Below are 26,098 nucleotides of genomic sequence, written 5' to 3' on the forward strand. Positions count from 1 at the left end.
GGGCAACACAGACTTTCAACTCCCTCCAAAGGTTTTCTATGGGGTTGAGATCTGGACACTGACTAGGCCACTCCAGGACCTTGAAATGCTTCTTACGAAGCCACTCCTTTGTTGCCCTGGCAGTGTGCTTGGGATCATTGTCATGCTGAAAGACCCAGCCACGTTTCATCTTCAATGCCCTTGCTGATGGAAGGAGGTTTGCACTCAAAATCTCACAATACATGGCCCCATTCATTCTTTCATGTACACGGACCAGTCGTCCTAGTCCCTTTGCAGAGAAACAGCCCCAAAGCATGATGTTGCCACCCCCATGCTTCACAGTTGGTATGGTGTTCTTTGGATGCAACTCAGCATTCGCTCTCCTCCAAACACAACGAGTTGTGTTTGTACCAAACAGTTCTACTTTGGTTTCATCTGACCATAAGACATTCTCCCAATACTCTTCCGGAACATCCAAATGCTCTCTAGCAAACTTCAGACGCGCCCGGATATGTACTGGCTTAAGCAGGGGAACACGTCCGGCACTGCAAGATCTGAGTCCCTGGCGGCGTAGTGTGTTACTGACGGTAGTCTTAGTAATGTTGGTCCCAGCTTTCTGCAGGTCATTCACTTGGTCCCCCCGTGTGGTTCTGGGATTTTTGCACACCGTTCTTGTGATCATTTTGACCCCACGGGCTGAGATCTTGCGTGGAGCCCCTGATCGAGGGAGATTAGCAGTGGTCTTGTAGGTCTCCCATTTTCTGATTATTCCTATGATGTCAAATACAGGCCTCTCTTATCTTTTTAAGGGGGATGGATGGATGGATGGATGGATGATAGATAGATGGATGATAGATAGATAGATAGGTAGATGGATGGATGATGGATGGATGGATGGATGATAGATATATACATAGATGGAGGGATGTATGGATGGATGGGTGATACATAGATAGATGGATAGATTATATATAGATAGATAGATACATGGATGGATGGATGGATGGATGATAGATAGATGGATGATAGATAGATAGATGGATAGATGGATGGATGGATGGATGGATGGATGATAGATAGATATAAAAAAGCAATATTCTCGTAAAGGAAAAAGCCAGATGCTCCTCAGTCTAATGGCAATAGCTATATATACACTAGTAATTAGTAAATTAGTAAAGTACACTGCACGATAATCATTTATTGTCATATTACAGTATACTGTGTAACTTATAAATTGCTATTGGACCTGGCAGTGGCAATATTGGAACTATACCCACTAGGCCTCAGGCTATATGTAGCCCTGAGGCCCACGAGCAGGTTAAAGCGCCTCTGGCCATCAGAAACCAATTGTTTCTGACGGAGCTGAGAGTGCGGGGCTGAAAGCGCGGTACTGCGGCTCTGCAGCCGCTTCTGGTTCTGTTGTTTGTAGCGAGTGGGCGTTGCCAATCGAAACACAGCCCGTTGTACTGGCAGGTAAAAGAACCAATGAGTGACGCCTTTTTAGGTGTAGGCCACGCCCCGACGCACATTGACTTACAGGAAGTAAGTCCTGCGAGATGATATTTGACATATTTAACTTCACAGTCTAAAGCTAGCACAAAGCAGGAGCTTGTTATTTTGTTTTCTTGCATCATTACAAAAAGAAATGAGCTCGGAGCGGAAGTGCAAAGCTCGGAAGCTAATGACTTTTGCCTGATCATCACAAGACGGTAAAGCATGTGATGTTAATCAAGCTTCGGGGACTTCTAGAAGCGACATTGGTTAAAGATCATTTGTGTAAAAACGCCCTCGACCAGGCGATCGTTTAGTCTGCAGTGAGTGTAGCCTACGTTAACGTTGCAGGGATGGTGCATGTGTACAACTGCCACCCCTTCGCCTCTCAGCATATTGTACCAACTGAACAGGAGCCCGGTCTGGTGTGTTGTGGTGGCGGTGCTCTTTTCGTTGTGTCTGCAGGAGGATGCAAGATCGAGGCGTATCAGATGCAGGAAGACCAGTGCCCTCTTATATGCCGCTTTTCTACCATGGGCACAGTCCATAGCATTCTGCACAGTCAAGTTGGTGAGTACAAAGTGAGCTTTGTAACTTTGGATGTAAATCATGTAAAACCAGAAGTGTAAAGTCTGGATGAACCTTAATGTGGTAATGTCAAAACAGCTGGGACTTTCCACCTGTCTGCCTGTGACAAATTCAGACTGATATTGTCACTTATGAGACTTATGAGATTGTTGTTTTTTTTATTATCCTTTTTTATCATACTTCCTCCAGGGGACTACCTAGTCACAATCGAAGAGAAAAACAATGCCACTTACCTCAGGGCCTACACCAACTGGCGCTACCAGGCTGCTGAGAAGACACGTGTTGGGGTCCGTCTGCTCGGCCACTTTCTGCGCGGCTCATCCCTTCGCGGGGCTCCAAAGGAGCAAATGGAGATCATAGAGATCCCGCTGTTCGAACCCCCGCTGTGTATGGCTTGCTGTCCCCTGACAGGTGACCTATTGGTGGGCTGTGCCAAGAGCCTGGTTGTGTTCAGCCTGAAGAGGCAAGCTCTGACCGAACAGCTGGCTATGCTGGACTTTGAAAGGGTCCTCGTCCTCCATATCCCCGGCTGGAGACCCTCGCAAGTGGCTTTCTGTGCTGGGTACATCGCCTTGCAGACAGAGCTGGAGGTTCTGGTGGTGAAGCTACAGCAGCTTGAGAAGACATGTCTGTCGCCAGAAGAGCAGTCGGAGCTGCCCGTTGATATCATGGCTGCAGCAGGCCTCGTTGAAGATGGTACAGCTGGTCTCTCAATTATGTGTCACATTGACATTCATAGCTGAAGTTTATAATGTACTTAGGGTAGAGTCCATGTCATGTATCACTTGTTTCTCTAGATGTGAAAAAAGAGCCACTGAGTCCCCATGAGCCAGATGACTTCTTGGTGTTCCCAAAGCATTTGGAGTTGCTGGGGGATGATGCAAAAGACTGTGGTGTTTTTGTCTCTTTGGAGTTGGCAGGAATGGAGACGGAGGCAAAGAACAAGATGGGAATTACTTATGTCTTATACAGGTACAATAAGCAGCTTTGGCAAGATTTTGAATTTTCGGTCTGGTTTCCAGTAGGGGTGGGTGATGTGTATATATTATATTGTTCTTACATTAAATTGCATCTCATTAAGCCATGCTGTGCACATTGTCAGAACCTAAAGAATGCTGACCTAGAACACAAATGGTCCCGTTTAATTGGATATGGTGCGTGAAATGATGGAAACCACCCCTTTGTTTAGCTCCAAAACATGAACGTAACTTCCGCATCCGATTGCCTTTTGAAACCATGTCCTGACTTGTCATTTATAGGAGGTTTGCCCCAGATTTCTTCCAAGGTTGTAGTGTGGAGGAGACATGCTTACACTCCCTGCAGCTTCATCTCATAAAAACTGGTAAGCAGGGATGTTTTCTGCTGACTAAACCCGAAATCATTGTGTCATTGTTGTGTTTTCAGCACTTGCTTTTTGTTTCTGTTACTTGGTCCAGATAACCAGGATGGAGCCAGTGACACCAGCATGAGTGAGTCTTTCTGTATGTTCTGTTTTTTCTCTCTGCCAAATGCTGGATACATGTACAGCCTAAAGAACACAGTGGAGTTCATCTCTGCCTATCAGTACCCAGAAAAGGCACATCAGGCTGTGCTCTGTGACCAGTTTCTCTACGTCATCACCAGGTAGGACACCTGTCCGGAGCTTTGGTATGACTGAAAATCCTATTCTGATTTGCAATTGGTAGATCCATGATGCATTATTGAGCACAAATGTTTATATCTGTTTACAAGAATGTCTGCTGTTGTAGTATTTGTAGAATTATAGATTTGAGCCTTCAGCTTTGCTTACTCTTGTATTATGTGTTTTTTGTCCATTTCTACAAGGTCATTGTTTTATTGAGAGCATCTTTCTGCTGTTTTTAGAAATGCTCTGCAGTGCTTCTCTGTGAGGTGCAGTGCTGTGGCAGCTAGAGCAGAGGACCCCTACATTGATACAACTATGAAGGTGAGGGGGATTAATACACCCACCAAAAATGACCAAAAATGACTTTCTTACTTAACTTCTTACTTTTCTTACTTTTTTTTTTACCTAATTTACTTAATTTCCTCAGAGTCATCCTTTAAAGCCTGGGTTGACATTGTGAGACAAAATTTGGTGGCCCTTCTGTCTCGGAAGCTCCAGCCACTGTTTGTTATTATTTATTTATTTAATCTTTAGAAGATTTCTAATGTACTATTCAAATGTAGTACAGCAAGGGCACTATCTTACACTCTGCCCAAGGTGCATCACCATGCTCATTGCTATCTTACACTCTGCCAATAGTCTATTTTCTATAATCTAGTTTAAATAGCAACGGGGATTGCGGATCTATCTACGCAGATGGGTGTGGTGGTCTCGAAATGAGGGTTGTTTAGGTAAATTTCTGGCATATTGCTCTTTAGGCAACAAAAAAAGGTCTTTATATTAGACTTATTCTACTTCTTGATGTCAAAAAATTACTTCTGCGATATCAAAGGAAATGTTACAAACCACACAAAAATTTAAATTTTATTTAGATAAGTGTGAAGTGTAATGTCAGATTGCGCTGTGTTTGTTGTTGCCAATGATAACTGCAACTTTACATCTGTTTGTGCAAATAAATCTGTGTCCAGGCCTGTCCTCCCTTCACCATGGAAGTGTGTGGTCTGCGTATCCAGCTGTTCATTGGTCTGAAGTCTCTATGCCATGATGGAAACCACATTGTGCTGCTCACAGCTGCTGATGTGGAGAGTAAAGAGGAGACAGATCGAGCAGCGCGAAAGACTATGTAGGTCATTTTAATTAAATACTGTTTCTCCCCACTGACAGAGCTTTTCAAAAGAGTTCATTAAAACATTTCTGCTCAAAACACCTAGTATTATGATGTTTGTAAGCCTGTTTGGCTGTTGACATTTCCATTTATGGCATTTTGCAGGTGACAATTTACTACTGTAAATTTACTCAGTTTACTCATGCATTGGTTCTAAGTGCTGTTAACAAACAAAAGATGATGATAATGATGATGATAAACAAACTGGATCAGATGTTGTTGTTATGCCCAGCATTTGCTCCACATGTAATTATTGGCAAGAAGACCTCAAAATGCACCATGTTCAAGATTAGGCTTGAATATGGAACAGAAGCCTAGTGGTAAACTAGGCTATATACAGTGGCAGACAAAACATGGGCAGCTGTAGTCAAAACATCAGCTACTGCAATTCTATTTTAAGGAATGTTATTTAAAATACGTAACATTAACTAAGGGGTGCCTAAACATTTGCATAGCACTGTATATAGTTGTGGTTAGAAGCAATATTGGGCTTTTAATTATTTCTTTGTTTCTTTTCTGGAGCAGAATGAGTGTACAACGTTCCTCTTTCTTAGAAAAACTTGATTGCATGATCTGGCAGAATTGGTAGAATTCAGTTTTTTTAATACATCCCACAGTTACAAGATTTTTGCTTTGTCCATATGGTAAGCTCCAAACTTTATTGCAGGCACTTCTTTCTTGGATGGCAGCCTCTTAGTCCATGGTAAAACTGCAGCTTCCAGTTCATGGCAGGCCAATACTTTGGTGGCTCTATGGTTGTTTCTGAACATCCGATCCAGTTTCCATTTAGCTGAGGGTGACAGTTTGGGTTTTATTCCAGACTTTGGCAGAGAGACTACACAACCCAGTACCCTGTATTTGCATACAGTTGTTAGAACTGTTGATCTTGGAATCTGCAGATGTTTAGAATTTGCAAGTGATATTCTTAAAGGCTGATTCATACCTACTGTGGATGCGAATGTGCCATAGGGCACGCTGCCAATATGACCTAATTGCGAATGAAACTGCTGGGTGAGGAGACTACTTTTGAGGGCCTCGAATGTGGTTGAAACTGACATTTCAGAACTTTCTACAGGGAGGTGTGTGTAATTTTGACCTTGACAAAAGAACTTTTTAAACCAAATTCTTGTCTTTTATTTTAAAGATGTATGTTGTACACAGCCCAATAAGAATTAATTTGCTCATTAAAACACAAATATTAGTATAAATCCAAATTAGATAAATATAAAAAGTAATTTTAGTTATGTAACTGTGTTTACTAAAACTTTTTTAATCTCAATTTAACAAATCCACTTGCTGGTGGGGGGGCTTCCAGGAGACTCAGAAGATATCAACTACTTACTTAATAAAATGACAAAATAAGAAATTCTTATGTTTATGTGCATCTGTTCTAATAAGACAAGTAAAATAGTCGTAGGTAATGCTCTTAAATGCTAACACATCTGCACAGTGCTGTGTATATGTGTTTATATATGAAACATGTTCCTATATTATTGGATTGTTTACATACCAGTTATGCTTATATGTTAGTTAAGAAATTCTTGCATCACCAGTAGCATTGTTTGTTCATAATATTTTGCATTTATCTGTTCTTACTGATCATAATTGTTTTCGAATGTTGTGATTGATGCTCAGTAAATGCTCTGTATTGTAGCGAATCAAAAGAGCACAAAGCACTGACAGGGATTTTCCTAGCGGTAGGTATAGAGCCATCCACCAACCCAGCTCTGGAGAGCTTCCTGTCCAAGTCATTCCTGTAAGTCAGCCCTGTGTGCACCCTTTAATGACATGATCCTAAAACCTCCCCTAAAATAATGCTAACATACCCATCTCCGATTGCTAACAATCTAACATCCCAGATCCTCTTTAGTGTTTTCATTTCTTTTTTAATTGAGGGTGGAGGGTTATTTTTATTCAGCGAAACTGGAGGAAATGAAACCTGTTCAGGCTCAGTGGCATGAATGGATATTGTAGACTGCTCATTCCCAGTAATGACCCTTAGCAGAATGCCTGAAGGAAAAATTCCCATCACATGATGGCCATCAGCTGCTTGCCATAGTCATGGCAAAACTGGGCTGGTATTATTGGTCCAGAAAGATGATCACATATCAACTGCTCAGATGTATCAAGTCCACTTAATCTACCTCCCAGAGATCATCATAGTATGTCAGAAGGTGATGTTCTTGTTGAACTATCATTAAACACAGAATTCCTTAATGATCGTGCTCCTGTTTCACTCATAATCTTGGTAAATCCTCTCAGTCACACATTTCAGATTGTACTCAACAAAAGGACTACTGTACCCCATGACCTGCATGAATTTTTTGATGTTCAACTTTCTATTAGTTATGTTCAATAATTAAGAAACCTCTGTATCTCTTTAAATAGAGGTAAGTTATATGTGGTGTCATGTAATTAAAAAAATCCTGTTCTGTTCTTTAGCTTTTCACATTCTAATGAATACAATACTTTTCCTAATTTAACAAGTAATATGCTTGCCATTCAGAAAATGGTACAAAGCTTAGGTCCAGTAATTTCTTATATTGACAGCCCAACAGTACGACTCATAAATATGGTATGGTATGTAATTAATATTTTGGTCTTTGTGTTTTGTTGCTTTTTGTCTTTTGTTTGTTTTTACCAAAAATAAATAAATATCTGTGTTTCCAGATCCAGGAAAACCTCTATAACATCAAAGCCTAAGGAACCCAACGACAGTGGTCATGGCTGGAACCTCTATGTGATCAACACTGTGTCCACACTACAGCTCTACAGAGAGATGGTATTATTAACACTTATCCATTTATAGAGATCATCCTGATGATCTTCTGTTAGTAAAGTTACTTAAGAACGTTATTATTATTATTATTCTTTTTTTTTTCATAGTACAGTGTTTTCCAACAATCTCTATCTGGCACAATCTGTAGCAATGGTCGCTTTCCACAGTCAGTAAATTGAATGCATTTCTTTGTAATTAGAAAAGAACAGAGAAAAAAATGACTCGAAACACACAAATGTAGCGAACACTTTATTTAATTATTAGTAACAAAAATAAACATTGTGTAATTTGTTTTCAGAAATGGTATTATTTTTACAGCATAGTGCTATAGCCGGAGTTCTCATTGGCCCTTGCCTGATTAAACATGAATACCAGAAAACTTTTGGGAACACAAAATTACCAGTGTCTTTTTTCAGCTTTTCCCTCCCAAAACTTATATTGCTAGAGTGTAATGTTGGATAATGTTCATCTATAAAATCCAGTAACGGCTTCTACTTAAGTAAGCTTTGAGTCAAATGGTTTTTATTTCTTTTGAACGTACACAGAAATGAATGGAAATGACTGAATGTAGTGATCAGTTGGACAGTAAATATGCAGCAGTTGGGAAAAACTATAACATTCCATGGACATGTGTCTAAATTAGGGCAGAAAAAATAAAGTTGTAGAGCTAGTAAATTATCTCACATTAGTTACATTTTCTTCATGTTCTCATCCCTAGGTGGAGTACAGTAAGCGATATGAGCAGACCAACCCACTGTCTCAGAATTGCGTTCACCTGCTGAGTGAGGCTCACCTGCTCCTCAGAGCTGCCCTGCTGAGCCTGAGTGACAGCGAGTCTGCAGACAGAGTTCAGCTCCAGGAAGCCTTCCAGGAGAACTGTGCCCAGCTTGGTGACTGCTTCAGCAGGTAGGCCAGAAATCATACTCTTAAAGCAACATCATGTAGCAGTTTCCCCCTAGAATTAGGCAGTTACTTTTTCTTCATACCAGCGCCAGTACTGATGATTGATGGTTACAGTACTGTGTAATGTTCCATTGGGTGTACCGGTCTAGTCAAAACTATTTGTTCAGCAAAGGGTATCATTTATATTGCATTCACATTTATGGCACTTAACTGACACTTTGTCAAGAGTGACTTACATTTACATTACACGTTATAAAAGTGGTGTAGGTGAATGTAATTCAGACTCTTATGTGCTGTGCTTGCCCTACACTACACCAGTACCAGTACCAGTACTCAAAGAAGTATATAAAAAATAATGTTAAGCTAGACAAAAAATACATTTAATAAAGTAAAAAAAACATTAAAACTATATCTATTAGCAAAACTTACAATTTTATAACTGTTTACAATTAAAAAAAATTAAATAGCTCAACACAACTACTATAACAAATGCTTTCAACACCCTTCATTACTAGTGTTTTTAGTACTTAGTAAAACACCCTTTTGCTGTGGGCATCGGCCTCCAAATTACTAATATTCATGGGTTTTCATGTTACAAACGCCTTCTTCAAATCCCACCAAAGATTTTCTTGAAGTTACACATCCAAACATACCTGAAAAGGCCTGTGAATTAGGAGTATGTCTGAAGGAAGAAGATTGTAGCTGAAAAGGAACAACATGCCTACAGTGAAGAATGACGGTGGCTCGATGATGCTCTACTTATCTTTCTCTGACACTGGAAACCTGAAATATGTGGAGGACAAGATGGATTTATTAGAGTATTGGAAATCCTAGAAGAAAAAGTCTTGCATTTTGTGAGGAAGCTAAAGCTTGGGTTCCATTGGACCTTCCAACAGGACAAGTATCCCAAGCACACTTTAAAGTTCATCAAAGCTTGGTTTCAGAAGCCCTGGAGGATTCTCTTAAATCTTTGGCAGGATTTAAAAAAGATAGTTGCAGCACAAATCCAAGAATATTACTGATCCGGAAGCAATTACCAATGAGGAATGGGCTAAGATTCCACCTGCATGACACCCAGGATGGCCTGCTGGTGGCAGCAGTGGTAGCACTGCATAAGAATTACAAGGTCAAGCACAAATCCAAGAATATTAGTGAAATGGAAGCCACTATCCACGAGAAATGGGATAAGATTCCTCAGGAATGCTGTTGGAAGCTGGTATCTTGGCTAGCACTTGTTTTTTTAGTTGTGTTGAGCTGCTTGAATTGTTCTTGTTTGATTGGTTTATTGCAACAGCTGAAGGTTTGTACATTTTGCTAATAAACCTAATTTTGTTCAATGTTCAATCATATTGTGTGGAACCGTATTAAGAAAATATCATCATACATATTTTTGTCTCTACCAAGCAGCATTTTATATGGCTTCATTTTATATGATAGTGTTGGAGCAGAGCCTCTGCCAGGCAAATCTTAAAGAGGGGATTCCACAGATTCTTAAACAGTTCTGCATAGTTTAATTTTTGAGACGTAAATAATGCGACTAACGTGAGTGGTTTGGAATGAAACTGTAGAGAAACTTACAGAATCATATTTTGATAATAGATAATAGTGATAATAAAAAGTTCTGTGGTTTTGTTTTCTGAGATTTATATCTAATGCTGGTTTGTGGAAAGTCTGAAAGAAATTGATCATATTTTACACACTCTGTTTGCTTTTAGGCTGGATAAGCGAGACTTTCACTTGGCACTCCCATACTACAAGATGTCCGGCCTCACTGTGACCGAGGTGATCCAGAGAAATGTGGCCATGAACTGCAGCACTGGAGCAGAGTACGGGAAAGGGTTCCTCTTCTTCCTTAAGCACTCTCTTTATGAGGAAACCATGGAAGAGCTCAGTGAAGTAAGAGAAACTTTGTTCGAATCCTTTAAGTTCTTTTGTTAATAGATTTGTTACTTACTATATAAGCAGTCTTATTTTTTCAGTGGAGAAGTAGTAAACATAGCCTCTGTAATTAATCAAACATAAAAAATAGTTTACACGTTTCCAAATCTCATCTGGCTTAATTAAATGTATTTAAAAACTTGAAAAACTTCCAAATGTTTAGTTCTTATGGCTTTTTCATGAAGATGTCATACCAGTTCTCTCTCAGATTCACAGAGATACCATTTTGACCTCTACTCTTAATAACAGTCTGCACTGTAGAAATCGCAGGCCAAAAAAGGCTTGGCTATTTTCTTGTGGCTTGCCCCTGCCTTGTGGGCATCAATAACTTTCATTTTTAAGATCCTTAGACAGTTGTATAGTTTATATGGAGTACATGGTTTAGTCAGATAACATGTAAATCTTGGAAGTTTGATACAGTCCCTAATTACAATTATTGACAAGCCTCAGGCCAGATTTGCTAATAACACATAGGGTGCCCAAACCTATGCGTAGATCTCCTGGATGATTTCAAATACAAAGTTATAAAAGATAGATAGATTAGCTCTAGAAGTACATGAGTCAGATTATTAAACAATATTTCCTCTTTAGGAAACGGCTAATACAGTGCTGGATATCTTCAGTAAGGCCGAACCTGGCCAGCTCCCTCATGTAGTGAGCAGCTCGTTCATGATGAAAGCCAGTCCTGCGTGTGTGCTGGCCCACTTGGAGCAGTTGGAGGCCTGTGGTGCCCCCTCAGTCACCCTTACTCTGTGCAAGGCTGCTCAAGCCTTGCGCTTAGAAGACCTGCAGCTCTATGAACAGCAGATGGATCGCCATGCTGAGGTAAGAGGTGCATTGGTCTGTACATGATCTGCTTATTTATTTATTGAGAAATGTATTTCTCCTCTTGCACCTTTCATTTTAGTGTGTTAGCGGTATGTTTTGCTTTGGTATTTGTTTGTGAATAATCCATTACCAAGCCCTTTCTTATAATAACAAGATGTTGAATCTGCTTAGTTAGAGAGAACAGGGAGGTTTTCTGTAATCCTTATATTAAACCTTATTTTACATAATTATTCAGGACAATGCAAAATGTCATGCAGTGTATTTGGAAATGTTCCTCATTAAAATTTGCCTGTTGATTTTTACATTTATCAAAATAAGTGCAGTACCAGCACTGATGTCATGCTATTAATAGGGAAGAGTAGAAACGGAAGAAATTGCAGATGTTTGGCGTGAGAAGCTATCAATAAAATACATAAAATACATAAAAATAAAATACAAAGGCCATTCCAGTGGTTCTCAGTTCTCTTGTTTTAATGTTGAATAGATGTTACAGGTGTATGGCTTCATAGAGGAGCCAAAGCTGCTTGTGCTTGGCAGAGGGAAGGCAGTGGTACCCACACAGCTGGCACAGCACCTGCACGACACCCAGGATGGCCTGCTGGTGGCAGCAGTGGTAGCACTGCATGAGAATAGCAAGGTTAAGCTGGAAGAAGCTGACTTGTTCTTCCAGGTATACACACTCTGATTGGCACAGAGGATTGTTTTTCTCAAATAGAACTCATGTCCCATTTTCACATCATCACACTCTTTCTCACTCCTTATTAGGGGTTGTGTAAGGACTTTGTAGACACTCAGAGCAGCCCTCAGCTTTTGGTGGACTTCTGGGAGGCACTGCTGGTGGCCTCATCTCACGAAGCAATCATCCATGAACTCCTGTTCCGCCTGACTTCCGTCTATATTGATCGCATCACGCGCAGAGATAGCTCCGGCATTAAAGCTCTCAAAACTGCAGACGACCTGGTAAGTTCAGTCCATCGGTCCTTTCCAAAGCAGATCACATAATTCTGTTCTACGTTATAGGCTAAATATGAAAGCAGAGTAATGGCAGGATTAGACTATACAGTATTTTTGTCTTTCACAATGTTCAATATGTCAGATTAGGCACTCATTGAACCATGAATTGGTGCTGTGTCTTGATTGGAAGACTGGTAGCACTACACCTTTGACGCCAACGAATCATTGTTCACGTCCTTGCCTCAGTAACTCAGCCGTGAAGGGAAAGGGGGTCAAGAAACAGCTTGCATCTTGCTGGCTATTCTTTAAAGAGAACTTGAGGGAACAGGTCGATAGCATTAAATAAATGTAGCTAGTTATTTGTACTCGCTCATGGTACTTCCTCAATGAATGGTCAGAAAGGCAGGGGTACAGCTCAACAAACCTTTCCTTAGATTCGTTGTTTCACCCAACAGCTGCAGTAGCAGCATCCCTCTTTCCCTTCATCATGTGTGTCATTTGGTCAACGTCAAGAAACATGTTGTAGGTACATGTTAAACAAGGTAAAAAAGTTCTCAAATAGAGCTGTCATCAGGGTGTATTGCAGCGGCCTAGGCATTTTATTGCTGCTATGATTAAGTTGAACTATGTGGCCTGTTCTTCATTTACAGTGCTCGGCACTGGCATTGGCACTGGCAGCTTCAACAAAACCGTGTCAAAATCGGGCTGAATTTGTATAGTCTGGTCCCAGCATAAGAGATATGCATATTAGCATATTAGTAATCAGTAAGAGAATCATCAGAAGATGCAGGATTACATGTAAGTCCAGGCATGGGCTTTAAAAGTGTTGCTCTACAGATTCAGTCTGACTGTGCATATGGGTGTAGCAATGTCAGCCTAATTCTTTGATCTATGTCCAAGGTGTGATTTCTAAATCTGCCCTATATTTCCAGATTAACTCCTGCTCTCACTATGGACTGCTGTTCCCTTGGGTGTCCATCCTGACTCCTACCCACTTTAACATCACCCACGATCACCAGGAGGACCTACAGAAACTACAGGTCTGCAGACACACTGTTCTTAGTTTATTGATAGAATTCACTGAAGTTGAGATTGTTAAAAAAAGCTGAGGTAACCAACATTGTGTAATTGGTTAAAAAACTCTTAGTGCCCTCACTACCCTTAGAACACCATTTTAATGTATTAAAAAGAGCATTGCAAATATGCAGTTTGTGCCCTTCTCTTTATTATTGTTTAAAAGTCTCTGCTGATTAACCATTTGCTATCCCTATTTGGAAGTTTAAAGACTGGAGGTCCGCACCCCTAGAAGCTCAGCTATTAATAATGCTGGCACTGCTGGTGAAAGGGATATTTAATCTATACAAAAAGCAATCATTGTCTGTGCATCTGCCCTAAATACTATGCCACTACTACTATAAATCTTGCCTGTTGCAGTCTCTGCTGTGTGGCCCGACGCTGGATGTGTCCTCCATTCTGCCTCTGCTGGAGCAGCTGCCGGGAACAGATAATGCTGACCTAAGTATTCATGTCCTCTGTGCCACCAAGTTGGGCCAGCATGAGAGCTCCATTGAACGACTTTTGGACTGCTGTCCACAGGCCATCATACCTTACGCCAATCATGAGTTGCAAAATGACAAACTGGTAAATTGCCACAATGCTTGGTCACAGTCCTTGGCCATAAGATGTAAACAAATTTCATATTGTATTATATTGTATAATAACATATTGTATTGTATGGGACATACTGGGGAAATTCTTACAGATATTAAATAAAAATATAGACAAGATAAAACATTATTACATATATGTATGACAGGGCTTGAAGTATGATCCTGTGCCGTTGCTCTGTGCAGGCCTTGTGGTGGCGGAAACTGTTTCCTGAGCTTTGTGAGAGGACACAGGTTTCTTCAGGAGAGAACATGATTCTCCTCGCTGCTCTCAAAGGTAGCTATGTCTGCATTTTTGGGAAACTATACAATGCTGTGATGAGCAGAGAGTCAAGCTTTCAAGCTTGTCAGTCCTTTATAAAAACGTGTATAAGCAGAAGCGCCAGTTAGTAGCAGTAGTTCCACAGTAAATAGTCATAAATGTTGATAAAGCATAATGGCTAATTCTACAGCCCTCCACATGGTAGCTACAGTTTTACTTCCCCACCTGTGCAAGCACTATACACTAAAGTTACACCAAATCTTATGCAAGACTCTTAACACTACATTTGCCTACCTCTGTAAGAAGCATGTGTCAAATGGCATAAATGTACAAAAGCGTTCCAATTCAGTCACTTGTTTACACTCCTCCAAGCATGCTGAGGTCATGTGACATGTTGGTTTGTTGATGATGCTTTTATAACAGAGACTCTGGTGGTGGTGGCAATGGAACTAAACCCATTAGAGTTTTTGGACTTACTGCCTGACGATGGGACTGCACACTTCTTCCTGCCTCATCTTCTGGAATGCAGCCAGAGAAATTTGCATACTTGAGAGACCGCCATTGTTCACATATTGCTAGACAATCAGTTAGGTACCAAAAAGGAGCAGTATCACAACACTAAAGGGTTTATTTACTAAATCAAGTGGTTGAATGCATTTTAGTGACATGGCCAAACCAAATCTTTGGTTACTATTACACAAGCTTTTATCTGAGTAAAACAAGCCCAATACATAACTGGATGTACTGTGCTAAATAACTGGATTTTATGAAGATGCAATATTATTTATAGACTGTAAGTAGCATGATAAGTATATAGTGGCATATTATATAAGTTTATAGCATTGGGTTCTGCTGTTACAAAGCATTGTACACAACCAGGGCATACAGATTTGAGGAACTGAATAAAAGGGTTCACTGAGACTCGAGTCTGAACTGACAGCTGTCTGTTGTTAGGAGAGTCCAACAGGCTTTGTCACTCTGTGTGTGAAAGGACTTTGTAGTTATAGTCTGTCGTCTTTTAGCTTAGGTTTACAGAGCTGCGCAGTCAGATCTCTTCTCCAAATAAGCAAAGCTGCCCTAAACCAGCAGCAGTTTGAAAACTATGCACAAAGGGGGGGCAGATAAAGCACATTCTTGCCTTTAGCCCAGTGCTAAGTGGGTTGCCCCATATGATTGTGGACATCCAAACAGTGGGGATGTTCACATCTGCATCAGTGGATGTGGAGGTTCAGTGCTTCTTAATCACGGCAGATTTTTGTGTCTCACCTGCTTTAATGCACCACCTTCAGTGGAAAACTTAATTACTTGAATTGTTCAGTTAGTGAAATGAGCACAGCACTGAGTGGTGCAGGAGGCTAGTGTTCTGATGTTTCAGAAAGTTTACGTATAGAAGTATGTGGATTCTTTTGCTTTCTTTTTCATTACTTAAAACTGACAGAATGCAATGTTGTTCGACTTATTAAATTAAATTCCCCTGACACTGCAGTCTTTGATTCAATGTGAGAAAGTAATGAACCAGAGCAATATGTCCAAATGTATCAAGACGCCTCTTCTTAGTAGTTGTGCACTCATTGCTGACATGTGTTCAGTTGCACACACAGAGCTTTCATAGAAACTGGGGCTAGTTAAATTGTGTACTCTTGAATGATGGAGCACCATCAAATACATTTGTGATTATTTAAATTAGTATTTGGCTGCACTAATGCTCTTATGGTTGCAATAAAATCCTCGCAGCAATGTTCCAGCATCTAGTAAAGCCTTCCTGAAAGAGTACAGGCTGTTACTACACTAAAAAAGGGACAAACTCCATTATTCCCCTTGATTTTGAAAGAATGAATGAGCAGGTGTCTCCATACTTTTGGACATGGTAAGTGGAATGATACTATGTAAATCTCATCTGTTAATTCATGAATGTAACGGAAAGCAAGTTGCACTTACACCACTTATGCATTCTTTGTCTCATATTTACTGACATCTAAAATGTTTTATAAAATGTTTTATTATATTTTATATAGTGTTCCTTTTACTTTACTTTTTATTGTTTATTATTGAATTAAACTCTGAATGAAATGAATCAAGTATTGTATTACAATCAAGTATTACAGTTTTGTAAAGCAGTTATTTAAAATTGAAAAAGCATGTTACAAGTGTTGACCTTCGGTCCTTTTGTTTTCTCATTAATACCTCTTTCAGATTCGTGTGGCAGTACACTGTAATTCTATGTCACGTTTATGCTTTATATGTAATGTAATTAAAAAATGATTGCTGTAGGTGTTTACTCATCACAATCAACACATCCTATCTTGGATTTCAGCTGGAATTTCTGTAGCTCCTATCACCCCAAACCAAAGATGCCCTTCCCCTTTCCTGTAAATAAGACATAAAGGACATATAGGACAATAAGACATATATGTCCCACCATTCTGCATGTGTAATATTTATATCATTAGTGTTATATACAGTTGTTGTCAGAAGCTTACATACACTCATGGATATAAATGTGGACATCAATAGAAATATTGGACTTGCAGTGATTTTCTTGTTTTAACTGTGAACAAGAATTTATTTATTAATTTTTCATTAAAAAATATATACATACACCCACTTTTTATTTTTGCTCCTATGCTCCCCCTCAGTCCCATAGTGTAATTCACTTTTACCCCAATGTTGATAAGCTGAGGGATGGTGAAATTAAATAATTATGTTGACTGACAAGGTAAAGTAGTATTTCATGATTTTATACACAAATATGACTTGGGTTATGCAACACTATGCGGTTCAAACGAGAGCTTGTGCAGCTCCACCAAAGTTAGAGGGCCTGGAAAAGCAGGCTTATATTAAAAGTCAGTGTACCATTGAAATGATTTTGAAGCTACTACTGTAAGGTAGAATTCCTAAGAAATGTTGCTTTGTTAGTTTTCGTGATTGACCACAGCTGATAGAAACTCCTTATGTAGGCACAGAGAAGCTATAACAGCACTCTTTTGGATTTATCAACACAAAGTACAATGGTAAAGACCAAGGAGCTCAGTGCTCAGATCTAAGAAGGATGATCGTAGATTGTGTACACAAGTATCTTGGAGACATTTCTAAACAGATTCCAAAATGATCAGCTCAAACGAAGTAGTTATTAGAATGTGTATTGAAATGTGTAGCCACCCTGCCAAAGTCTGGAAGAAAACTCTAACTGTTGTCCTCGATTGAGAGGAAACTGTTTCAGGAATGGTCAGGAACATCCCAAAAACCATGGGCTGAGAGGCAACGCTCTAAGAAAGAAGCCTCTGGTCCAAATTTAACACCCTCAAGCTAAAGTAAAGTACATAATAATTTAATAACTTCCCAATCATTTAATAACACCCAGAAATGTAAGAAATGTTGGTGCTCAACCCAATCATGTAAGAAATGGTCAAATATCCATTCTGCCAGAAGCTTGTTGATGTCTACCAACAGAATCTGGCCAAGTTGCAACTTGCTAAGGGACATTCCACCAAATATTAGGTGTGCTGTATGTATATATTTGACCCTGTGTTGTACCCTCATTATGCCCTAGAAATAGAAAAGCTCAATCACTGAAATCACTGAAAGCTCAGTTGGCATGACATTCATGTCCATGATGAGTGTATGTAATCTTCTGACCACAACTGCATGCTAATATTAATTCATATTACGTTTTTAAGCTCGTCTGTCATACTTACCCTTTTTGTCCTGAACGGTATATGTGGTCTCCATGCCTGACATCACATGGTCAGTGACGTGGCAGTGCAGAAGCCATGTGCCTGGGTACTGAGGACGCATCACCACTGTCTGAAACGTGCCCGGGAATAGATCAAACACATCTGCCCGGTGGACGCCATTTTGCTGGAGTTATAGAGATAGAAATACAGTTAGTTATAGGTGATCTGGGCGAGTGTTGGATGTTTATGTGTATGAACATGTAAGAATTATTACAGGATTTCATTTTAATAGTTAATAGTTATTGCACAATCTAATGCAGGGTAAATGCAACACTGATGGATGAATTATGACAGTAAGTGGACTAACTCAAGATTCACCTGAAGATCATAAAAGTTACATGTCAGCTAACAAGTACCAAGTAAAGAACAACTGCTCAGTAAATTCCTTGTACATACAGGACAATGGGTTTACTATGAACATGGAACATTCTGCATTTTTACAGTTTTATCTGTAAATAACAATAAAAAAAAAAAGCTGGACATATTTACCCATAAATTCATAACAATGAATTTATAGGATGCTTATAGTGATAAATCAAAGCACTATGGATCACATGTTAATACAACATATTTCAGTTGTATCAAGCTGATATTTGCTGTTTTACTTGGTACTGAGAAATCTGTCCTATTTGATAGGACAAATTTATAATAATAGTTTTATTTCTTTCAATGCATACTTTTATGTATTTGAGTGGAAAGCTGGGTTGGTTCAAACTAACGGAATTATGAGAAATGAATTGTGTTTGCTAAAAACATTGTGATATTGCGTTCTTTTGTGTATTTTTTTTTTCAGTCTGTCAGTCTCTTACAATTATCCCCACATATCCCCAATAAAAACAATGATTTTGAGTATTTACCTTGTAGTCAAAACTGTGGCCATGGAAGTGTGCTGTGTGTATATCTATTTCCTTTCCCATTCCCATCAGATACCAGTAAACCTTATCTCCCACCTGCATGTTTAGACCATTGACGTTTCCATAGAGCAGGCCATTAATTCCTGTAATGCAGAAGCAGAAGGTGGTCATCATTCTGCCATGAACATCACTGCAGATGTACTCCTGGTGTTCATTATTCTAGCATGGAAAGTCAACCCATTTCTCATCCAAAAACAGTGGACGAAGTTTAGAGGGGTGAATGTGAGATGAATAGATAGTATGATGTATGTTGTAAAACAACATCAATAAATTATTAATAATAATAATAATAATAATACCAGCTAATAATAATTTTGTTCTATACTCACCATGCATTTTGTTGCTTTCAATAAAGTCTGCATCCTCTTTTAATTTGCTGGGAGCATTTTTAACATGTGCTTTGATATTGTCATCTAAGTACCAGGACTCATTCTCATCAAACACCATAAACAGCAACGCAAACTCCTCAATCTCTTTCTTCAGCCCTAACTTCCTCAACAGGCTCTTTCGACAGATGACCAGTGGACCAATCAGCCCACTGTACAAATCCTAAAAGAAAAGTGTGTGAGTCTGCATGAGAATCTGATTTCATGTTTTAATGTATGGTGAAATCAAATTTTAACTGGGCCTGGTTCTAAATTACGAAAATATCATATTAGGTAACAGAATAGAATCTGGACCATGCTTATTGTGTTCTGTCTAAAATGAAATAGGTAATAAGATAGTTAGAAATATACCTTGTTAACATCTACTGCTGAATAGTAGGCTCCAACACTGCATTCCTCTTGTTCCTCTGTTGGTCCAGCAGACTTTGGAATATACCAGGTGTATGTTTGAGTTTGTCCTTTTGAGAACACAATACACATGGTTGTATTTAGTTTGTCTCTGGTTTATCTGTCTGTACCCCAAATCTAACTAGGAATGCACAACCATTTCTGAATCATATCAGTTTCAGTGAAAAAAATGCTTTAAAATATGGCATCAGACAAATTTGAGTCTTTCACAGTACTTGTATTTTAATGCCTGAGCACATTTCAAAGAAATTCAGTACCTTAACTCAAGTTAAAGACTTCTATGTTCTACTTTTACTTGGTTAACATTTCACAATAACTATCTCTGCTTTCACTCTATAATCACTAGTGTTCTTCGTCCACCACCGGGCATCAGTATTGGCAGATACATACATGAAAAATATTGGATATCAGCATCAGCTCCCATTCTCCATATTGATGCACCTCTAAATCGAACACATCTAAAAGCTAATGTAGGACTTTTGAGAGAGACCATTTTTAAAACTGCAGAAAGACACATTCATACCTGGGGGTGTTGGGATGACTTGGGGATTTTCTGTTTTCACTCCATGTGCATGTACAGAGTATGGCCTCTTAGCCATATTCTTAAACACTACCTTCACTTTCTCTCCCACGTTTCCATGGATCATTGGCCCTGAGGGGTTGTATTCGTTCAGATACATTGTTTAGGAATATCTTCACATTATTAACTTTGTCATCATAATTAGCACAATTCCATACTCACCCATAATTCCTAAATGTTCCATATCAGCAGGCCTTTCCTTCAGTTTGGTGAAGGTGTCATCAGTGTACTCCCTGTACAGGACCTTCTTATACTTGGAGCCAATAAATTTCCCCTCTTTCTTAAGGAATGGATTGCCTGGGCTGTGAATAAGCAACAATAGTCTGTCACTGGTATGTAATAAAGCTATGGGAGTATGTGTATCTCTAGCACTGAAGTTCATATTAGCTATGAGCCAGTTCTTAAGGCACTGAATACTGCACTCATCAGCAACAGTACAAAGTGCTAGAGTATACTTGCCAGTGCAAGTATACTACTGCAAACAGTGTCTCTGCGATATTTTACAGTTAGTTGCTCAGCTGTTAAATGAACCCAAAACAAAGGATGACAGAAATATTTTTTTAAATCTGTATAGTTTTCCTTAAAGCTACCTGTCTTTAAGGCCATTGAACATCTTCTCCTCCCAGCTGCGACTGGGAGAATAGTCCCAGTCCATCTCCACAGCAGCAATGTAATATTTTTTTTGCTGCAGCATGATCTCCGACTGTCTGTTCCAGATGCTGCACTTTTCCACTGTGTAGTTTGCGCTCAAACCTGCATGGTCATTGTCAGCAGACTTACACGTCACCTCAAACGTTCCTGCAGTAACCAGACATGCCAATTGAGAAAGAAATTTACAATTACTAAATGATAGCATTAAAAAAACACAACTTGTAGAGATAATGATATTCAGTGGCTTCTACAGTAACATGTGTTATTGGCATTGGAGAATAATGCAGTTGTTAAAAATGTTCCTTTGTACATAAGGAAAAGAGTGAAATTGTGAGTACCCATGCTATCTGGCTCCATGATGACTGTGTGAGACACATGAGGGAACACGCTGATGGTGTCTTTTCGGGTTCCCCTGTAAAGAAACCTGTTTCCATGGAAGTAAAGGCCATGAATGTCTCCCTCTGAACCCAAACCAGAGAGATGCCAGGAGACTTTGTCTCCTTTGCACATTGTAAGGCCTTGGAGGTTTCCATACATATATCCATTGATTGCTGAAAATACAGTTCATTATGAAAATACAATAAGTAAAGATTATTATATATATATTTTTTTTTTTTTGTAATCCAAAGCATACAGCACATTTAAGTACTTACAGTGCATTTCATTTGACAACTCGAAATCTTCATCATCTTTTTTCACAGACTTGGGTTTCTTTGCATATCTGTTAATGTTCTCATCCAAGTACCAGCTCAAGTTCTCATTAAAAACCGTAGCAAGCAAGTGGAATTCTTTGTTCACATTTTTCTGCAATAAGATTAGCCAGAAACAGTTAAAAGTCCAAAAGTAAGTAAACGCATTACGCAACTCTGTAGATCTCGAAAATGTACTTTGTACTCACTTGTTTGCCTGCCTTGAGGGTTTTGGGTTTACAGATAAGGAGAGGTCCAACCAGTCCAGAGTTGGTGTCTCGAATTGGGTCCACAGCAGAGTAGTACAGGTAGGAGATGCAATCGGGATCACTTCCAGTTGGGCCCCCACCCTTAGGCACCACCCACTCATACTTATAGGTAGTGTCAGGACGAACCAAGGCAGCAGGAAGAGGATCAATAACTCCTAAAAAAAATACAGGGCAAAAAGCCTGTTACAGATTATATATTGCTATAGGATTAGGTGTCATTTTATTTACCCAGCCAATCCCATCTTTTTTGAACTGCTGCTAATGCAACATCATTGGTCAGCTCAACGCATTTGGAGCATATGCCCACTCTCTTACATAAACTAACGGGCATCTGGGTTTGATTGCATCATGCTGAGTTTTTGGAAGTTTGGAGGTTTTCTCCTCCAAAAACAGTGGATGAAGTGTGGGGGTGAATGTAAAATGAAAAGAATGAGTTATGTTGTAAAACAACATCAATATAATAATAATAATAATAATAGCTGATGATAAGTTTCTTCTCTGCTCACCATGCATTTTGCTGCTTTCAATAAAGTCAGCATCTTCCTTTAAGTTGCTGGGAAGATTCGGTGTAATTTTATTAACCCAGCCAATCCCATCTTTTTTGAACTGCTGCTAATGCAACATCATTGGTCAGCTCAACTAATATGGAAGATATGCCCTAACTGCCAACTCTCTTACATAAACTAATGGCATCTGGGTTTGGTCGCATCATGCTGAGTAATGGGGAAAATTGAGGGCTAATTCTTACCTCTTGGACACATCAGGGAACACATTGGTGAGCTTAATGAGCGGATTAATCATCACACAGCTATAGTACAAGACTTTCTTTCAAATGAAGCAGTTGGCTCAACGATCAGCACCAAAGCATCATAAACAAACAGAGAATTACACAAAAAAGGACCTTTTGACCTCGTGTGGATTTGAATTTGGAACAGAAACAACAGTTTTTGTGAAATGTAATCCTATCACAGTGCAAAACACCGTATGTGAAGAGTTGTCATTACATAAGCCTTTAGTTTCTCAACCTTTCAAATTAAATGGCAATGCTGTACTTACTTGCTTCTTTCTTGAGTTCTCTCAGCTTTTTGGCCGTGTACGATTCTGCAAGAACAAAAGGCAGACGCAAAGTTACAGTCAAGTCAAGTCATCAAATTTATTTGTATAGCGCTTTTCACAACTGTTGTCATCACTAAGCAGCTTTACATAATTAGTAATTAGTAAAAGACAGAAAACGGCGACAGTGGCAAGGAAAAACTCCCTCAGAGCTGGAGGAAGAAACCTAGGGAGGAACCAAGACTCACAAGGGGGACCCATCCTCCTCTGGTCAGAACTATTTAAACATTATTGATAGAAGTTACCAAACCTTATATACTGTTAAATTGCTCTGATCATAATCATAATATATTAATCATGGTGTAGATAGTTAATAGTGGTAATATTAATAGTGGTAGATAGTTAAGAGTCCATTTTGGACTCTGCAATCACCAGTGAAAGTTTACCAGTTTACACAGTCTCAGTTTATGCCACAGCAATCAGCTCAATTTCCATTCCACTTTACCTTCTAGAACATTGTGGTAGAGGGTGCCATCCATTTCTATGTTGTACTGCACACCGTGCGGCTGAATGCTGTAAGGCCTGCTTGCTTTATTTCTAAATGTGACTTTTATAGTGTCCTCCTCCTCTGCCCTGATGATTGGTCCTTTGAGAGAAAACACAATGTGTGATTATACACAAATATAGTTTGAAATAAGTGGATGTAAGGTAACAAGTGACTAAAATAGCATACAAGCATGGAATCAAATAACAATGAAATCAAGACTGTACCCAGAATGCCAAGATGCTGCTCCTCGGGCGTTCTCTCCTTGCGCTTAGTGAAGGTGTCATCTGTGTACTCCACATACTGGACCTTCTTGTATTTTCCTCCAATGCGGTCATCGCTGTTATCAAAGAAGATGTCTGCCATACTGTGGACCAAACACTGAACATATTGAGCATAAAGGATAACACCAACATCTACTTGTGGAAAGCTTAGAGAATCTAGCTCATCTCCTCACCTGTCATCCACTAGTTTGATGCCAGTGTACTGGTTGATCTGTGTGGGCCCATAGTCCCAGATGGTTTCCTCGGCTGCTATGTAGTACTGCCTGACCTCACCAAACGGTCTGGGTTTGTGGACATTGGGGAAACACTTCTTGATCTCAAAAATTGCCTGCATGCCCGCTACAGTGGGGGAAAAAAAACATTTGAGGACTAAACTTAGTGCTACCAGTGCTAATATTTCTGCTACCAGTGGCAGTAACATGACTTTTCCCATTAAAAATTAACAACAAAGATACAAAGATACGCATAAAAATCACCATCATTAACATTTCAAACATGTCTGTGAGTTACTGTGACTCCTGGAACTGAACACATCCTACTTCTGCCATACCCTCAAGGTGATCGTTGACCTGACAGCTGAGTAGCCACTGGCCAGGGTTGTCTGCCTCCATCTCCACATTGACAAAGGTTGCTGGGAACAGGCTAACCGTGTCCGTATGATGCTGCCTGTTCGTCAGAATCTGACCGTGGAAGAACGCAGAGTGAACATCCACCTCATTCCCAATCCCAAACAAGTGCCAGTGAATCTTGTTGCCCATGCACATGCTCAGGTCTGGCAGGTTGCCAAAGACATAGCCATTAATAGCTGTAAAATAGGGGTTGGACAAAGCAAAATGAGTGGTGAGGCCTTGACACTTCATGCCTTGAAGTAGTTTGAAGGAACAGCTCGCTCTGCTTACAGTGCATTTTATTGCTCTCCACAAAGTCCTCGTCGTCCTTCTTGACTTTGGCAGGTGCCGTGCAGTACGTCTTGATGTTGTCGTCCAGGTACCAGCTGAGGTTTTCATCAGAAACAGTGAACATGAGGGTGTACAGGTAGTCACCTGATTTATCACCATGCACATCCAGAGTACCTGAGAATTTACACGACACAAACTACCATCAATTATTTTTTATTTTTTTTATTTTGTACAAGTTGCAGGCAACTGTGTGCATTTATTACATAAGGTACAGGACAGTTCGGTGTCGTAAGACATGCTTAGACAAGTTATGCACCCTAGCAGCAATACTTTCTATGATCCCTAGTGGTCAACTCTGGACTGAGGATTTGGTGACACCTTATTCATCTGCCAGATTTCCTATGAGTTGTCGCAAAGTATATGACGTCTGCTTTCTTACCTATGGGTCAGGTGTTGTTCTTAAACATAAAAGGAAAATAGTGAGTACTGTACTCTATACAAAGGCCAACAAACAAAAAGCCTACCTTTTTTACAGATAATGAGGGGTCCAACAAGTCCCGTGGCCATGTCTTTTGGTGCCATGACATGAGAATGGTACACTCGGGTAAGGCAGTTAGGGTCATCTTTGCCAGGAGCATGAGAGGATTCCAGAGGCCAGATATAGCTATACGCCTTCCCGGGAGCTATGGCATCATCATGCTTCTCTGCTGCGTCTGACAAATCTGGGTACAATGCCCCTGGAAAAAAAAAGTGCATATTTTGTATGTATGCCATTCTGCACTTTTTTTCCTGTAATTCTAGAAAATAAATATGTGGCAATATTTGTTTAGTATTTGTTTGTATACAATTTTAATTTGTGCCTATGGTAATACCTTCATTGGATTTATTGTAACTCATTCCATGGGGATGAATGGAGTATGGGCGAGAGGCCATGTTCTTTAAATGTACTAGCACTGTATCGCCCTCTTCTGCGGTGATGAGGGGCCCGAGGTAACCCAGCCACTTGGGTTTTTCTATCTCCTGTCTGAAGGTGGCGTCTGTGTACTGTAGATAAACTGCTTTCTTATACACTCGACCAATCCTCTGCTCCCCCTTCTCCAAAAATGTCCTGGCATGTCTAAAGCATATTGGAAACTGAAGGTGAAACACTTAAATGAAACAAAGGTATTATTATTCTTCAGAAATAGTTCCTTTGCACAGTTTATATCCAATAAATAATATAAGCTACATAATACAGACTAGGCCAACTCACTGTCAGTGTGTAACTGTACAGTTATAATGTGCCATAAGTTGACTATTATGGTTATTTTGGTCATACAATAGAAACTGACAGACTCACGCATCTTCCTTCAGCGTCTTGTTTTGGATCAGGTTCATGCCACTGGGCGCGTAATCCCACTGAACTTCTTTAATACCTATAAAATATTCTCTTGTAATGCAGGACACGATTCCAGCACAGCACAGAAACACAATTAGAGTCCACCGTAGCCTCCCCATCTTGCTCCTCTG

At 39.7% G+C, this 26,098-nt stretch overlaps 2 protein-coding genes across 3 annotated transcripts; one reads left to right on the forward strand and one right to left on the reverse strand.

Annotated features, from left to right (window-relative positions):
• The first annotated feature begins 1,526 nt into the window (after positions 1 to 1,526).
• Positions 1,527 to 18,768, forward strand: hps3 (HPS3 biogenesis of lysosomal organelles complex 2 subunit 1). Of its 2 annotated transcripts, XM_072660998.1 has the most exons (18): positions 1,527 to 2,040; positions 2,248 to 2,754; positions 2,856 to 3,030; positions 3,318 to 3,400; positions 3,495 to 3,681; positions 3,922 to 4,003; positions 4,651 to 4,805; positions 6,502 to 6,603; positions 7,518 to 7,629; positions 8,345 to 8,532; positions 10,245 to 10,425; positions 11,059 to 11,292; positions 11,780 to 11,965; positions 12,061 to 12,255; positions 13,182 to 13,289; positions 13,684 to 13,890; positions 14,103 to 14,193; positions 14,602 to 18,768. In XM_072660998.1, exons 1-18 carry the CDS (start codon positions 1,824 to 1,826, stop codon positions 14,727 to 14,729), a joined length of 3,138 nt encoding a protein of 1,045 aa, XP_072517099.1. In that variant the 5' UTR covers positions 1,527 to 1,823; the 3' UTR covers positions 14,730 to 18,768. The 2 variants fall into 2 exon arrangements, with proteins under 2 accessions (XP_072517099.1, XP_072517100.1); XM_072660999.1 differs by lacking the exon at positions 6,502 to 6,603.
• cp (ceruloplasmin) lies at positions 16,160 to 26,098 on the reverse strand. Its single transcript, XM_072660997.1, has 20 exons — positions 25,929 to 26,098; positions 25,462 to 25,706; positions 25,114 to 25,326; positions 24,590 to 24,763; positions 24,241 to 24,495; positions 23,864 to 24,029; positions 23,634 to 23,773; positions 23,368 to 23,508; positions 22,866 to 22,910; positions 21,750 to 21,964; positions 21,505 to 21,655; positions 21,190 to 21,402; positions 20,791 to 20,998; positions 20,363 to 20,502; positions 20,144 to 20,272; positions 19,564 to 19,670; positions 19,156 to 19,375; positions 18,770 to 18,909; positions 17,874 to 18,036; positions 16,160 to 16,545 (listed from the first exon to the last, which is right to left on the reverse strand). Exons 1-20 carry the CDS (start codon positions 26,084 to 26,086, stop codon positions 16,514 to 16,516), a joined length of 3,255 nt encoding a protein of 1,084 aa, XP_072517098.1. The 5' UTR covers positions 26,087 to 26,098; the 3' UTR covers positions 16,160 to 16,513.

Source organism: Salminus brasiliensis, chromosome 17 (genome assembly GCF_030463535.1).
Source record: "Salminus brasiliensis chromosome 17, fSalBra1.hap2, whole genome shotgun sequence".
NCBI lineage: Eukaryota > Metazoa > Chordata > Actinopteri > Characiformes > Bryconidae > Salminus > Salminus brasiliensis.